The sequence below is a fragment of the Kwoniella pini genome, chromosome 1, assembly GCF_000512605.2.
Source record: "Kwoniella pini CBS 10737 chromosome 1, complete sequence".
Lineage (NCBI taxonomy): Eukaryota > Fungi > Basidiomycota > Tremellomycetes > Tremellales > Cryptococcaceae > Kwoniella > Kwoniella pini.
Window position 1 is genome coordinate 2,748,322 of NC_091716.1, and position 16,042 is coordinate 2,764,363.

General features: G+C 37.9%; 6 protein-coding genes across 6 annotated transcripts; 3 read left to right on the plus strand and 3 right to left on the minus strand.

Moving 5' to 3' along the window:
• Nucleotides 1-864: 864 nt before the first annotated feature.
• I206_101049 (uncharacterized protein) lies at nucleotides 865-2,479 on the plus strand (the record flags this gene model as incomplete). Its single annotated transcript, XM_019152057.1, has 6 exons — nucleotides 865-1,155; nucleotides 1,222-1,308; nucleotides 1,363-1,561; nucleotides 1,627-1,796; nucleotides 1,871-1,958; nucleotides 2,031-2,479. The coding sequence occupies 6 exons, from the start codon at nucleotides 865-867 to the stop codon at nucleotides 2,477-2,479; spliced, it is 1,284 nt and encodes a 427-aa protein (XP_019014195.1).
• Nucleotides 2,480-2,980: 501 nt separating this feature from the next.
• I206_101050 (uncharacterized protein) lies at nucleotides 2,981-5,530 on the minus strand (the record flags this gene model as incomplete). The annotated part of the gene is made up of 11 exons (XM_070202323.1): nucleotides 2,981-3,018; nucleotides 3,076-3,269; nucleotides 3,326-3,459; nucleotides 3,529-3,733; nucleotides 3,801-4,003; nucleotides 4,061-4,429; nucleotides 4,514-4,818; nucleotides 4,888-5,038; nucleotides 5,097-5,260; nucleotides 5,320-5,363; nucleotides 5,427-5,530. The coding sequence occupies 11 exons, from the start codon at nucleotides 5,528-5,530 to the stop codon at nucleotides 2,981-2,983; spliced, it is 1,911 nt and encodes a 636-aa protein (XP_070058424.1).
• A 1,177-nt stretch (nucleotides 5,531-6,707) lies between these two features.
• On the plus strand, nucleotides 6,708-7,551 carry I206_101051 (1,2-dihydroxy-3-keto-5-methylthiopentene dioxygenase; the record flags this gene model as incomplete). Its single annotated transcript, XM_070202324.1, has 5 exons — nucleotides 6,708-6,736; nucleotides 6,798-6,951; nucleotides 7,030-7,103; nucleotides 7,172-7,236; nucleotides 7,316-7,551. 5 exons carry the CDS (start codon nucleotides 6,708-6,710, stop codon nucleotides 7,549-7,551), a joined length of 558 nt encoding a protein of 185 aa, XP_070058425.1.
• A 326-nt stretch (nucleotides 7,552-7,877) lies between these two features.
• On the minus strand, nucleotides 7,878-9,817 carry I206_101052 (uncharacterized protein; the record flags this gene model as incomplete). Its single annotated transcript, XM_019152054.1, has 5 exons — nucleotides 7,878-8,242; nucleotides 8,306-8,431; nucleotides 8,542-8,804; nucleotides 8,880-9,444; nucleotides 9,577-9,817. The coding sequence occupies 5 exons, from the start codon at nucleotides 9,815-9,817 to the stop codon at nucleotides 7,878-7,880; spliced, it is 1,560 nt and encodes a 519-aa protein (XP_019014192.1).
• An 800-nt stretch (nucleotides 9,818-10,617) lies between these two features.
• On the plus strand, nucleotides 10,618-11,793 carry I206_101053 (uncharacterized protein; the record flags this gene model as incomplete). The annotated part of the gene is made up of 2 exons (XM_019152053.1): nucleotides 10,618-11,036; nucleotides 11,100-11,793. The coding sequence occupies 2 exons, from the start codon at nucleotides 10,618-10,620 to the stop codon at nucleotides 11,791-11,793; spliced, it is 1,113 nt and encodes a 370-aa protein (XP_019014191.1).
• A 501-nt stretch (nucleotides 11,794-12,294) lies between these two features.
• On the minus strand, nucleotides 12,295-15,846 carry I206_101054 (uncharacterized protein; the record flags this gene model as incomplete). The annotated part of the gene is made up of 8 exons (XM_019152052.1): nucleotides 12,295-12,474; nucleotides 12,603-12,845; nucleotides 12,933-13,350; nucleotides 13,405-14,833; nucleotides 14,899-15,046; nucleotides 15,114-15,386; nucleotides 15,438-15,581; nucleotides 15,661-15,846. 8 exons carry the CDS (start codon nucleotides 15,844-15,846, stop codon nucleotides 12,295-12,297), a joined length of 3,021 nt encoding a protein of 1,006 aa, XP_019014190.1.
• Between the last annotated feature and the right edge of the window lie 196 nt (nucleotides 15,847-16,042).

Consider the following 16,042-nt stretch of genomic DNA (forward strand, 5'->3'; position numbering starts at 1 on the left):
AGTAAAGTAAAGAAAGAGAAGTCGTTATTTCATCGCGCTTATGGATTGAATTGGAATTGCAATTGGAATTGGGCGAACTCCGAGATCCATCGAAAGTGAAGTTGAAATCTCGGTGGATAATCTGATTTACCGGGATTAAAAATAAATCATTATAATCAAAGGATATTTCTTTATTATCTTATACATTTAACCTTTTGAATGAATCACTAAGATACAAAAATAGGAATAGGTATGCATCGGTATACCGGGCCAAATCAAAAAGGATAGAAATAACATCATCGTAACCGAGATTATGATCGAAATCAGTTTAATCACCTCATTAACATCATAAATCATAAATCATCAATCAACTTCGCTTAACATACTATCATTCAAACATCCTTTGTTCACAACTTTTCATTTAGAGCTATTCTTATATTCTATCTCTACCTATTCATTATTCAAACAATTCGTATACAGATACATATCGAGCGCACTTATCAGTAAAACGCAAAACTTGATCAAGATTTATGCGGTCATTTTCCGTTGAATTAGGTTATATAGATAAGCATTAACAACACGCGGATCAAAACGCAGTTCAAAAGACCACAAATTATATACAGCATTGACATCCTTTGATCGTTAACGGACGAATTTGGAGTAATCAAAAAAGTAAAGAAGGATCGATTCGGATCCAACCTACAACCGGGTACAAATCTCGCCTTTAGAGTTTTCATAATTGTCATTGAATGGCGAAATCAGTATCTTCATTTGGTTTTTGGATACTTGAAGTACCTCAGTAGTCTTTTTTCTCTCTTGACAACCGTTACAAAATCTGTTCAAGATCATCAACTTTCACTTTCGATAGTATTCCGAAAGCCCAAAATGTCCTCTTCATTAGCATTACCACCATCAATCAAAACAATGCCCTCCCTTCCTATGACCACTCCTTCGCCATCAACAGCAGCAAATCAAAATGCTATAGCTGGACCTTCGGTGCCTCACAACTCAAATCAGCAATCTCGAAAACGGTCACAATCACCTATTGCCGAAGATGATGAAGAAGATGATGGTGATAGTGAGGATGAGAAAAAGAAAGCTGGTGGAGCAGCAAAGAAGAAGAAAGGTGAGAAGGATAAGGGAGAATATAAATACACAAATGAGATAAGTCAAATGGTGAGTCTTCTTTTATCTGCAACGACCGCTTGTGAGAGCGTCATGCTGATCTACAAATCCCGGAAGATGTTTGTATTTGGTGAAGTACAAGATCCATTACCCGAGACAGTGAGACTAGTAGAAGATATAGTCAGAGGCCAAATAATAGAAATAGTGAGTCCCCTATCTGTCTGGTATGTTGTACTTGCTAGCAAACACTATCTATAGGTAACACGTGCAAGACTTCTCACACACCTTCGGTCATCCCGATTTCTTTCTGCTGAAGATTTAATATTTCTGATTCGAGATGATCGTGGTAAAGTGAATAGGTTGAGGACGTATCTATCCTGGAAAGACGTGAGGAAAAGAGCGAAAGAAGATGAAGAACGGGGTGGAGATGTTGAACTTGAAGTTGATGGTGCAGATGGTGAATCTCGGTGTAGTTTTGGTTCATTCGGACAGTTTGCTGATCAGATTTGCTTTTTCATTTAGATAAAGCCGCAGCTAAAGGAAGAAAATCAATGATGAAACTTCCTTGGGAACTCTTAACGCCTTTCTCAGATTATTTGCGTACATTACCGAGTAAACAAAATAGAGATGAAGATGATGAAGAGGATGAAGATGAGATACAAGCTCATCAAGATAGTATGCAACGTCTGAGGGTAAGTTGTTGGGGTTTTGGTTTATCTTTATAAGGAATAGTATGCAGATTGTTGACGTGAATTTATATTTATAGGATGCCGATGAAATAACCAAAAAAATGACTAAAGATGAATATGTTCATTATTCAGATTGTCGTCAAGCAAGTTTCACATATAGAAAGGGTAGGTTTTATTCTTTTTTAAACTTATAATTATTAGAATAATACTGATAATTTTTGATTTACAATTTAATAGCTAGACGATTTAGAGAATTTGTTAATTTTTCAGCATATTTAGATGTAAAACCAAATGACGATATAATTGATATTTTAGGTTTTTTATCTTTTGAAATGGTTAGATCATTATGTGTAACTGCATTAGAATTAAGAGAAAATTTAGAATTAACTAAACCTAATAATAATAATAATAATGAAAATTCACCAAATAAAAATAAAAAACGTAAATTAGAATTAAATGATTCATTAAATAAAAATTTAAAATTAGATAATAATAATAATAATAAACAACAACAACAACAAAATTTATCATTATTTCAACCTCCACCTTCTGAAAGACAACCACTTTTACCTTTTCATATTTTTGAAGCTTTTTCACAAATTCAAAGAATTGAAGCTACAAGTAGAGTTGGAAGTATGAAAAATTTTAAATCTGGTTTAGGTAAAAGTAGAGTTGCTTTAGTTTAGTTTAGTTTAATGATAAATTTGGGCGATTGTTTAAATTGATTCTTATGAAGTTTGTTGCAATTTATCGATATTTTTTTTTTTTAAAAAAAAGAAAGTTGTATTTTATATTTTAATTAGTTGTGAATATTCGATTTTAATTTAGATTCATTTATGAATGTCTTTAATTGTTATTTTACGATCAAAATTGGATGTCGAGTTCTCGGTCTAACAATGTGAGATTGTACAATATCTTTCTATGTAATAAGACGTTCCGCTGTGATCCAACAACCATTACGGACGAATTGATTCCAACTGCAACAGAAGTATATTTTGCATAAAAGTACAAATAAAATGAACAATGGTCGTAAGGTATATGACACAACAAATTATAGTTATACAAAACTGATATAAACATGATAAGCGAGAAATTATAGTAATAGGAGAAGAGATGATCGCGTGCATACTTGTAATATGACGGCCTCTGATATGCAAAAATAACTGTCAAATTGGTTAGAACAAAACTCAAGATCCAGGCCACTTTAATCTTAGACCATCGAGCCCTGGTTTAAACTATGTCAACTATGCCTCGCGAGTAAGAGAATAGTCTATGAACTTACATCTCAGATATAACAAATCAGCTATTGGACTTCTTTCTTTTATCATATCGTCCTCTTTATCCTTTCGTAATGGTAACAAATCCTCCTGCGAGGGAATTATAGGCTTGGCCACGTCACTTTCCACTATTGGCCTAGATTTTGGTATCACATTGGCCATTGACATATTACGTATATGAGAATGAACAATATCGTTTCTGTAGTCAATTGTCAATCAGCTTTGCTCTGACTATGAGCTAAACAGTAAACTTACTGTCTTATACCGCCAAGGATATCCATGACTAGCTTATAAGCCAATTCAGGATTACTATTGCCTAAATCTGCAAATCCTTTTCGAATCAGATTGACACCTTCCAAGGTTGTCGCGTCATGGTCTTCTGCCGCAGTCTACGTAAACAGCATTGGTATGGTCAGCTCTCCGAATGCTGAGCTACAGTCTTCGGCTGGGCCACTCACATGGTCTAGAACACTAAGAATGACTTCTTCTACTAAAGCTTGACCCGCTCTTCCTCTCGGTGACAAGGAAGGTATGGATTTCATGGGACTTTGGAGCTCCGATATACCAGGCGCTTTGCGCAAGGATCCATTTCCGATATATTCGTTAGATATTTTCGCTGATCGGATAGTATCTACTTTCTTCATCGGTCGAACAGTCGAGAAACTATCGCACAATGTGGTGTGAGTTGTGTCAGACTGTGGATATACTCAATCAAGGCATCGTAGCTCACCCATCGCCTAGATCCCCTTCTTTCACCACAGTTCCCCTTTCTTGGTCGTGTCGTTGTTTCCAAGTACTTTTTCCGGACGTTCCACTTCCACTCGAAGATCTAAGATCCATCACTTCAGAATGGGGAGTCTGGGGAGAAGATCCAATTGATGGCGTGGGGTTCGGCGATGACTTTTCCAACGCCGGTAATGAAAGGTCGGATCCCTGCATTGTTACTGAGATCAGCGGTATGCTTTCCCTTGTAGTGCTTAGCTGATTCACATTCAGCGTCGAAGCTCTTAGGAGCTCTGCCCTCTCTCTGACGGTACCCCAAGTACCGTCTTGCTCTTCATTTTGGTAATCCCATTCATCGTCTTGCATATCCTCTAAATCCAGATTCACTGCGACACCTTTGATGGTTCCCTTGATAGTCTCATCGAAATTCCATTCGCTCTTCATTGTCCCTCCAGGCCCGATCGTTAAATTATCTATTCCAGCTGCTATCCTGTTGAGCGTTCGGGAGGGACTATTTGACTTGGAAGGTGAGCGTGCTTTGAGAGCTTGATAGCGTTCAATTAAGGGAATTAGGTGTGATGTGGACCGCGCAGAAGTGATGAAAGGATGTTGGAGAAGTTCTTTCGCGGTTGCTCGCTGGACGTGTCACATGCAACCTAATCAGCTTGTGTCTCATACAATTATTTGGCGAGGTGTAGCAAGAGATCGTCGAATACTCACGTCTTTTGGCTCCTTCTGTAAGCAACTCTCAATAAATGCCTTGAAATTTGCACTCCAACCTTCTTCCTCTAATCTCGGCGCCTTCGCCTTCGGTATCAGGAATAGTACTCGCATCGGATGGTACTCGCTCAAAGGAGGTTCACCCTTTGCTAGCTCGATTGCTGTGATACCTAATGACCAAATGTCTGCTCGACTATCATATCCGGCCTGACGTATTACTTCCGGTGCCATCCAGAATGGAGTACCGACGAAGGTGTGCCTTTGGGACTTGTGTGAAGACAGTTGAGCTGCTACTCCAAAGTCGGCTGAGCACGGAGAGGAGTCAGCATTGAGCTGCCGATAGAACTACTAGCCAATAGCTGGATTTAACATACCCAGCTTGACGTCTCCACTCGCCGAGAGCAAGACATTCGCAGCTTTGATATCCCTATGTATCTTCCCTTCGTCATGTAAATATTGTAGTCCCAGCAAAAGTTCCCTACAAGTAATAGCAATCTGAGATTCGGTAAAGGTGCCAGGTTTGAGCTATGTCCAATCGTTAGCTACACTACCCAAGCATAGGATAGGAGCAAGGTGTAAATACCAGATCTAAACAACTTCCTCCAGCTAGATATTCCATTACAATCCATAATTTTGCTCCTCGTACGAATGACCCATAGTACTTCGTAACGTGATCAGAGAAACAAGATGACAGATGCGCAATCTCAGCTTGAATCTCCGATATATCGTCATCTGAAGATTCTAGGTCTACCAAAAGTCGATCCATCAGCTATAGCCTCTCAATGCCTCGAAATCAGATGACATACCTATCATTTTTATGGCGACTATCTGCTTGGTCTCATTCTGCGACCTAATCTCATCGAATTTGAGCAAGATGTACGTATCAAAAAGATCATCTGATTCATGTACTCACGCCTTCCATACAGTGCCAAAACTACCAGTACCCAATTTCTCTAACAACGTATAAGTTGTAGCTGGATCAGCTAATCGAGCTGGTTGTGGTGGCGAGACGGGCATGATGAAGGTCCCTAGAACAATAGCTAGGTGGGAATGCCGTTTAGAACACCTCTAGTGATGACCTTCTATCGTTATTTCTCGTTCTTGGTGAGATGGATTTGGAGAATGTAGCAATTACCTACTGAGTAAACAAGCAAAAGCCAAATCAGCCTCAACTCTATGTAAGTCGTGATGCGAAATTTTCGATCCTACTTTAGGGAAAGGAAAACAACTCACACGGTGTCGTGTGTCGGATCACCTGAGAAGGCCTAGCTCTAGGTGCGAAGCAGGACCGCCGGATAAGGGATAATGACGTCGTGTTTGATTTCTATATAAGCAATGTAAAGTGTAAGAAGGCAAGGATGAGACGAAGAGAAGAAGGAAACAAGTATCAGCTCGGTCCCTCACTGTACGCTTTGATCACCATGACTTGTGCCGTGTACGACTGAGGGCAGACTCGCCGAGAATTGGGTAATTTAATCGGAAGAGAAGGGGTACTTACCTCTAACAAGCCCAGTAATTTAAAGGTGGTAAGGGTGTTGACGACTTCGATAATTGTTGATGGTGTAGTCCCTCTGTAGGCAAGAGAAGAGAAATGATACCAGGGTATCAGACTATCCATACATAAGTCCCCTGCACATACACACACACACATATATATACATTTCAACGTCATAGCTGGCACTCACCCTTTTGGTCGATATTTTCTATGTTCAAGTGTTTGGATGAAGCTGAAGAATGATTTGGACAACAACGAATGCAGTGAATTGACGAGATAATTCAGAGTTCTATGATCTGTTCATATATTTTAGTATTATTATATTGAGGTTATTCTTTTACATGTAGTAATGTACATATGAAACATGTCTTCTCGCCAATTCATCCTAATTCTTTTAAAAGTTACACGCGACTTTTGATTTATTTGTTTTCATTTCTCACTGTTTATTTGCCACCCTATAATATTTACGGTAAATTCATTTTCTTATAACCCGTTTGACCGAATCCCGAACTAAATAATCACGTCATCATATTTTTTTCCATTCTTTCAAGCTCTACTGGTTCTGCAAGATGATGCAAAGAAATCAATCTAATTTGTCGATGTTTCTGGATACATATATAAACGCACCTACTTCAAGATTAAAACACTGCATCACCAAATTTCAACAATTCTTCTAGAAGCAAAACAAATCAACTCAAAATGAAAGCTTATGTATATGATGACATTCCGTGAGCAAGGTATCAACTATCCTTTATTGATTTAGAGCTGATATAGAAATTTTGGGAATAGAGGAGATCAAAGACTTCCTCATGATTCAGGAAATCCAATCTCTTTAAAAACTTTATCAGAATTAGGAGTTATATATAAAGAAATTCCAATTAAAGAAGATAAAAAATGGGAAGATGAGATTAATTCATTTTCAAAAGAAAGGGGATACAAAAATGTGAATTTTTGTCTTAATTTCGATATATTCGATAATTTGCATTTTTATTGATAATTTAGGTATGTTTGATATTGATAGAGAGATCAAATTACAGTTACACCTGAAGGTTTAGGAGAAGCTTATGAAGATAAAATTAAATCTTTTTTTGATGAGTAAGTTAATTTTTTATATATTAGATTAAAAAATAATTTTACTTAGCTTATGAATTTATGTTATAAAGACATTTACATGAAGATGAAGAAATTAGATATATTTTAAGTGGATCAGGTTATTTTGATATAAGGGGTAAGTAATTTAAATTATTTTTTATTTTTATTTTGTTTGAAGCTTAATTTATTTTTTAACATATTCTTTCTTTTTTAAGGCGTAAATGAACCATATAATGAAAGATGGATTAGAATTTCACTTTCAAAAGGAGATTTAATTGTACTTCCAGCTGGAATTTATCATAGATTTACAGTTGATTCAAATAATACAATAACAGCAATGAGATTATTTCAAGATGAACCTAAATGGACACCACATTCAAGAAGTTTACCAGATACAGATGAAAGAATAGCTAGAGAAGAATATTTACAACAAGTTAAAAATTCAAATTAAAATTGTATTTTCGATTTTTCGAATTTTCGGATTTTTCGATTAAGCATACACAGTCAAGATCCAAGTAATAAGTGGTGGATATTGGATAATATGTATTTTTGTATAATTATGAAATGAATACTTCAATACCTGAATCATGCATTTCAATGATAAATTATATCCAGACTGATTATTGTTTGATGCATTTGAGTTTAAATATTAATATAACATTTTTTATTATTAGAGAAATGGTGAATATACTATGCTGAAAAAGCCATTATCTTGTCTCCGATATATACTAATCAAAAATGAAATATCGCTCTCTATTCCTAAGTCTTTTGCAGATTCTATACCTCCTCTCTTCCACCTAAATACCTTCCAACACCTTCATAACAAGCAATCATTAATCCACAAGCAGGTGCTACTTTCCCACATCTGGCACTTAATCCAGCAAACAAAGCTCCCCAACCTTCAGTCTTTATAACATGTAAAGCTAAAGGTATAGTTGATGCTCTTATAGTTTCACATCCAGGTGTAGGATTAAATACTTGTCTTCTAGTTTTCAGAACATCGAAAGGTTGAGTTACTAATGCTGATATTGTTCCTGATAAAAATCCAGATATGAAAGATGTGGATATTGGGGTAAAGTTCGAAGTGTAAGGTGAGGTGTTAAGATAGGATTTCATCAATTCGAAACCAGCCCAATATATACCTAATCCGATCTCAGATATCAACTTACTGGCTCCGCCTATTTGATGATATGAGAAATGCTTACCTGAGAATGGAACGTCCCTCCATAAAGTCGGACCTAAACCTCTCCATAAAATGGTGACTCCTTTATTTTGTACCAATTTAGACATGTCTTTTGTTGTCGATGCATAAGTCGGTGAACCTCGTTCGACTGATCGTACTCACAGATTAGCAATGCGATCAAATCTCTTTGGGCGAAGGAAAGCGCAAACTTTCAGAACGCATGATGGATTCAGACATATCGACATGATAAACACTCACCACTCGGTAAAGCCTGCAGCCTGGTTCGGAACATTTCTATGGGACTGATGACCGTTGCACTCAACGTCCTAGCCAAACTTCCAGCTATCAACGGCGCAGGAGTTAAGCTCGCCGTCAGAGTATTACCACTGGCATCTGGTCGTCTATTCAAGGATGAAGTGTTTTTGGCGGGGTCGGAAGATCCGGTGAAATAGGGCGATATTATCGTTAAGAGTTGTTCGTAGCCTAACATGTAAATTGCCGAGGAAGGTATACCCATTGTTCTGCAGACATAATGCAATGATCAACTCTGCTGGTAGCAAAAGGCAGAAATCCCAAAATGGGCAAGGCCGACTCACATGGCAGTACCAACACCTTTCCATAAGCCCCTGACACCATTTTCACGCTTGACGGCCGCTAATTCACTAAAGAATCCTCTCATAACTTGTTGTTCGCTTTGTATAGTATTCAAACGTATTCGATCCTGAACAGGTAACTGCAACACCCCCACTCCAGCCCCTATACTATTCCTCGTTATCGACCGATTCTCTAGCGCATTTTCAAGTGTGAGAGCTTCACCCCAGATACCACTCCATTTCGAAGGATGTAAACAACCTTCCGGTGCTTCTTGTATAGGTATAGTCCCTATTCCAACTCCAGCTCCGCTCGGACGTAAATTTGCGAATGATAGATGTTGAGTATTTGTGGAGGATGAATGAAGGGCAGAAGAAGTTGATGATGTTGATTGGCACTGAATTGGAGTTATTCTAGAATTCGAGTTTGTGGAAGAGTTTGATAAAAGGGTTGTTTGACAACATTCTTCTGATAATGATTCGGGCTGTATTATTTTCGATATTGAAAATTCAGATCGAGGATGAGGTTGAACAGTTTGCAGTCTAGTTTTCAACACGTCGAATGGTGTCACTAAAGAAGAGCAATTACAGAGTGACATCCATTAGCATGGAGACAATATTGATACATCGAAGAAAGGGTAAGATAGGTGGCAAAGTTTATTCCTATTCGGCTTTCCGAATTCAAAAATGATTATCAACTTACTCAACAATGATGTAGTCATAGCCCCTGTCATAGCTGCAACGACTTTTGCACCAAAAGGTCCTATTTTATTCTCTTTAGGTTGAGATGGTCCTGCTTCTGGCCATTCATATTCTCCTTCGCTTATTTCAGTATCGCGTAATGACATTCCACCTTGCCGTATTGATCTTGAGGTTGATGGTATAGGTAAATCATCTTGAGCATCTGGCAGTAGTGGATAAGTAAGATCAGGATGAGATCGCATTGCGACGAGCTGATGACCCCTTATCTTATGATCTTTGTATTGTCTTGTCTAAATTTCTAACTTATTGATGATCAGCAATGAATAAATATTTGATCTACTCTGATCATCTTTCAGAAAAAAAGTCCTCGCGCGCTACAAAGTTACTGGTGACGCATTTAATCGGCCGGATCCTTTTAAGCGCATAATTGTAAAAGCGGAATCAGCCGATATAATGTTTTGAGAATGATGTGGCATTAGACTTTTAGTCTATACCTCGATGGTCATGCCTATGACGTTTGATTTGATAAGCTACTCCAACGTGACGCGCCATTGAAAGTAGTGCCACAATTGCCACTGACAAAGTTGAGTCATGTTCAAGACTTGGGATGGGTAAAATAGTAAATTTCCCTTTGCGTCCCTTTTTTTCTCCATTCCACCCCCCCTTTTGTCCTTTTGTTGAATGAATCCCACATGTCCTTCTCATTCCATTATCCTTCTAATTCCAATATCTATTATTTGTCTCATTATCAAAATAATATACATACATCCTGATACATATTGATTCACATTCATCATCACTAATTACGACAAACAAACATTCCTTATTTCTTGGATCTTGAAGCCATCTTAAATACATACACAGTTAGAACGATAGAAGAATTCGGAAAGACGCGTAGCAAATTGATCAACATTACAAATTCATAATTAACGATTTTCACCTGATCAACCATAATAAACAACATTCCCTTATTTAGTATATAATATCAACGCATCTTTTTGCTCTATATAACAACGACCTTTCTATCAAACAGCGCTCAACGATGGCATCCATCGCATCGTCATCACGCTTGACGAGATCATCGACTACCAGAACACCCTTACTACCATTGCCAATAATGAGTTCTATCCAATTTCAATCTAGTTCAACCTTACCTTCACCAGTATCATTACCTACCAAGCGAGGATTCGTCTCTTCAGAACCTTCTTCTTCAGGTGGAAGTAAAGCTAGAAAGGTATCCAGGGCAGAGAAAGATGGAAGCGAAACAATTAGGAAAACCCGATCATCAAGTAGGAAAGGCAAAGAACGACAAGTCAAGGACGACGATAATGACGAGGAGGTAGAAATAGGGGTTACTCCCAAGATACGGAATGTTCTCAATACAGATGATCTGGGAACGGGAAAGAGTCCAGCTAGGAGATTATTTGTTAATGGCAATACCCAAAGAGAATCACCTATAAGGTCAGCAGAATCCTCCGAGTTATGTGAGGATCGTAAGCTGACGAGATATCTTGGTTTTAATAGTGGGATATCAGGAGCAATATCTACTCCACCTAAATATCATAGAGGATTAGCACCATCTCCACCTTTTTCAGATTCGCCTTCAAATCCAGCTTCCACATCACATTCAACATATATGACAGGTATTGAAATTGACGTTCAATCAGCACCTTCTCCTGAGTTGTTGCCAACAGCAGTCCTGGAGACAGACTGTGGCTTTGAAATATACGAGTCTACACAAGAGGAAATGCGAGAAATGGATGAACAATCCGCTTCAATCATTATGCAAAGAGGACCTTCGATATCTAGGTCGAATAGTCCAGCTTTGTCAGAGGTGGAACAAAACATGATGTATAATCAAGAAAACATTCAACCTCTTCCTTCGATATCTTATCCACCTTCTCCAATTTCCAAATCTCGATCAAATCGATCAACACCTTCTAAATATAGTACGACGGATGACGAGGAGATCATTTCGATGTATCTCAATGCCCCTAGTTACTCGCCTTCTACAATTAGTAGTATTAGTGGAAGTGGTACGAGAAGGAGAGAAAGAAGTAAACTGATTAATGAGGTTCTACTTCTTCGAGGGGAAAATATAATGGGAAGCAAAAGAGATGAAGTTATGGATGTGGATGAAAAAGAGGAATTGACTCCTGGTAGGACAGTAATCCGAGGTGGAAGGGAAAGATTAGCTAGAGAAGTCAATATGGCTTAGTCAGTCAAAATTGTCAAGCTATTTTTAATGAAGTGCCATCAGCGGTAGATTTAGTCCTCGTTTAAGTTCGGGAAAATCAAAAGAGGAGGGTGGGATAGAATGATTATAGATTGATCTGGATATTTGAATTACATATCTTTCATTAAGTTGTTTCTTATTTTATTTTCTTGTTTGTATATAATAATCGTATAATATAGTTAGTAATTTGTCTATCCCAGTTTGTTTACCTTTAATTATCTTGCATAGTTGTTCATATCATTTAATTACTTGTCAAATAGCAATGTTAATTTCAATCAAATAAAGTTCTTGAATCTAGCATCATGCATTGTAAATACCTAATGTCCTGAGCAAATTTGAATGAATGGAGTAAATGAAGGACGTTATTTTTTCAGTCAGTGCAAAGAGATAATCGGATGACTACATGAAATGCATGAAATGATCATATAATCATAGTAACAATCTGATCAATCGATCACAAGCTACTTGTCTTGGTGAGAAATCCTACGAATTTAAATCTAAGTTAGATCCACCTAATCCATCATTTTCAATTTTTTCAATTACAATATCACGTTTTTCACTATTTGCAAATAAACCTTTAACTAAATTAATTAATTCATTAGAAGTAAAATCAATTAAAGATCCAGAATCAATTAAATAAGTTATATCAATAAGAGATGCTTGCTAATTAAAAGTAAAAAACAAAGAAAAATTAGCATATATTTAATTCGAGATTAATTATTTTACCATTTTTTGTTTTCTTTTTTTCTTTAAAAGAACTAGAGGAAAATTTATAAAAAAAATTAACTTACTAAAATTTCAGAAATATAACAAAATTTTAACCAATTACCACCAATATATCTAATTACACCACCTTGATTTTTTTTAAAAATATTTTCAATTGAAATGATAATTAATTTAAATAATTCTTTTATTCTATTTGATTCAATTTCTGTTATATCTATCATTTCTAATATAAATAAATTCAATTTATCAATTAAAATTTTAGATAAATATGAAATGAATTCAATATATTTTGATAAAGGTAAAATTGGCTTTATAAATAAAATTAAAAAAACAAAATTAGTTGAAATTTGGATTTTCTTCAATTATTATGATTTTTTAACCAAATTAATACTCACTTTAATTAATCTATCTAATGATTCAAGATTATGACATATTTCTTTGATTACTTTCTCATCTTTTTTATAAACTTTATCATCATTCGTGTTTTGCATTTCATCCATTTCGTTTAATTGTTCAAGGATATAATCTCGTTGTATACTCAAATGATTTTCAAATATATGTTCACTTAGATCTATTAATCTATTAGCTTCTTCTTCTAAAAAACCTTGCCCCGCAAATGGAATCTGAAGTTGGTGAACTAGGCTGGAGAGGTAAATTGAATCGTTGAAAGCCTGCATCGCTATACTCGGGACATCGTTTAATTGCTTGGAGAAGTGAGTTGGTAAGAAAGCTCGGTATAAGATGAAAACCTCTTTGATTCCTTCGAAGAGTATCGGTTCGAGTATGGATGTAGCGAATGAAGGTGAAGGGAATCTACGAATAGGCAGGATCAGCTAAAGTCAAGGTGAATATGATATGCGAACTCACTCAGAGCTTTGAATTTGCTCTATCTCCGCTATAAGACTCTTTGCTATATTAGACAGAGTATCACAAGACGTCGATACGAGATATCGTTCGTTGACGGTCACTTTCTCTTCACGCATCTCCTTTCTTATTAGGGGCCGAGGGGGCTCGATTACATCGGGTAAAGGTTGAGGAGCTACAGTGGTGTTGACAGGGGCGGGAGTCGGATCATCCTCCCATCCCCATCCATCATCTGCGGTATTCTTCTTTACTGCTTGCAACAAAGATACGTCCTCGGTTATTATTGAAGGTGGGACTGGATATTGTTTGCCATTGACTGATTTCTGTGACTCTTCGCCCGGATCAGGTGATGCCCATGGATCATATTCGTCTTCCCTTTTCACCTTTGCAACCTTCTTTCCTAATCTTTTAGCTTCTCTGGCTGGTTTGGCAGGTTTCAGAGGAGGCGCAGCAACAATGGCCGTGGGCTCTGGCTGTATTATGGCAGGAGTTGGGTCAAGATCCCAACCATCTTCTTCTGTCTTTCTGGAATCTGAGATAGGAGGAGGTTTCGACGAACTAGAGGGTCCAGCAACAGGCTCTATGGATCCGTCAAATCCCCACCCATCATCTTCCATACTGACATCTTCATTTTGAGCTATCTGACCATGACTCGAGCTAGCTTTTTGGCTTGTATCATCGATTGATTTGGAGGTGGGTTCTTCAAATCCCCAGCCGAAATCCTCAGCTCCGTTCACGTCCTTCATACTTATATCTTGTGATTCCAACGAATAGGCAGCATGATTGTCCTCTATCTCCACTTCTACGTATTGAACCACCTCTTTATCTTGTTCCTTCTCTGTGCTTTCCCATCCACCCCAACCACTCAAAATAAGCTGTCTGACTTCGTCTGAGACGGCATATCGACGCCGTTGAGCCCAACTGGTACCAGCCTCAGTCTCAAAGAAATGCTTGATGATGCGATCTGCCCCAGAGAAGATTGACTCCACTTCGACCGCTTGTTGCAGAGTGTTTAGCCAGTCCGGCAATTCCGATAAATTCTGCGGTAGAGTCGGTAGTATGAGTGAATTCAAGATTGACTGGAAAACTGAGTTTGTGAGAGAAGAGACAAAGGTTCGTCTTTCCGGAAGGTCAACTGAAGGTGGTAGGATAGTGTTGAAAATGAAATTGAGTGTTGTCTTGATATCTTCCAAAATGGTGTAAGCGGTAGTAGACGTGGTTGCTTCAAGACGAAGAATCGACAATCTGTCCGCGGATGATAACGATACGCGATGGCTTGAAGTCACAATCGGATGGATGATATCTTTCTGTATCCTGCTTGATAGACTGGTAAGAAGTTGGCCAAGAAGACCTTGTTGAGAAAGAGCTGAGTACAGTTCAGAAAGTGGATAATGTGGAGATGCTGCAGATTTAAGCTGAGGAGGAGGTGTAGCTGCGACGAAGTGTGAGCTGAAGACGGCGTCACAATACAAGCCGAGACTGTCGAGCTACACTTACTGCGAGGGTGTTGTAGCGTGACTTCATTTTGTAAGAATAATGCGGTGCCTTGAACTCGTTTGTTCGTGGGATGAGAGAACGATATGGCGGCGTTGAAACCTTCTGAGAGTTGGTCGGAGATCATAGACTTCAATAACGCTTCTTTAGCCTGACGACGCCGAAATAGGTGTCAGCGTTTTGCCATTGGACAATGACGAGAGCTCTCTCCGACTCACCTGTATAGCTTGGATAATCCGAGTTCCCCTCAAGATTTCCTCACCTTCCGTGTCATCCTCCGATATACTGTATCCATGATCACCACTCGATTCATCTAATACCCATTTATCAGCTGATCTACCTGACCAAATATATTCTTCAAGCTTTTTTATCCTTTCTGTCCGCCTTGAAAGCGATTTGATCGAATGTATATGAGCTTGAGCTGCGGATAGTGACGACGTAGCTGAGAAATGCCTATTGAGTGAGCCTATAAGTGGTGGTAGAAAAGAAGTCTACAAAACTATCAGCTTAAGCCAAGATGGAAGTGAGTCGAAAAAGCTGACCTGTGAGTCGGAGTGATCTATCTCCGCTTCTAAGCTCGAGACTTTATCACGGACTGAGCTTAGGTGAGAATGCAATGAAGTCGATAATTGAATTTGAGAAGATATCGAAGGAAAGTTATCTGTGAGCAATCTATGAGTTTGAGCCTGAATACCAGATACAGTCAGCTGTGACTCAAGAGTGAGGAAAAGGGGAAAGTTTGAGTAAGGCAAAACTTTCACATACTTTGTTATCGTCTACAGCTTTCTGCAAGCTCTCCCGTACTCCCTTCACTTGGTTTCCTGTAAATTTACTCGATTCACCATTATTGATTAATGGTTGAAGTAAATCTAATACAGGGTCTTTTTCCGATATTTCTGATGAAAGTCCTTCAGCGCCCGTACGAGGTAGATGTTGAGGTACGGGGAACATATTCTCAGCTGGTCATGGAGACTTTGTGTATAACGCAAGTTATTCAGAGGATAATTGTACAGAGATTTATAGAAGATGACACGCTTTCAAACGTCAACGAACGAAGCATTTTGAGCATGTCATGATGTCATCACTTTATTCATATAGTGCCAAATAGAAAATCAATACCCAAAACAAAAAGGTCGAGTTGAAATAT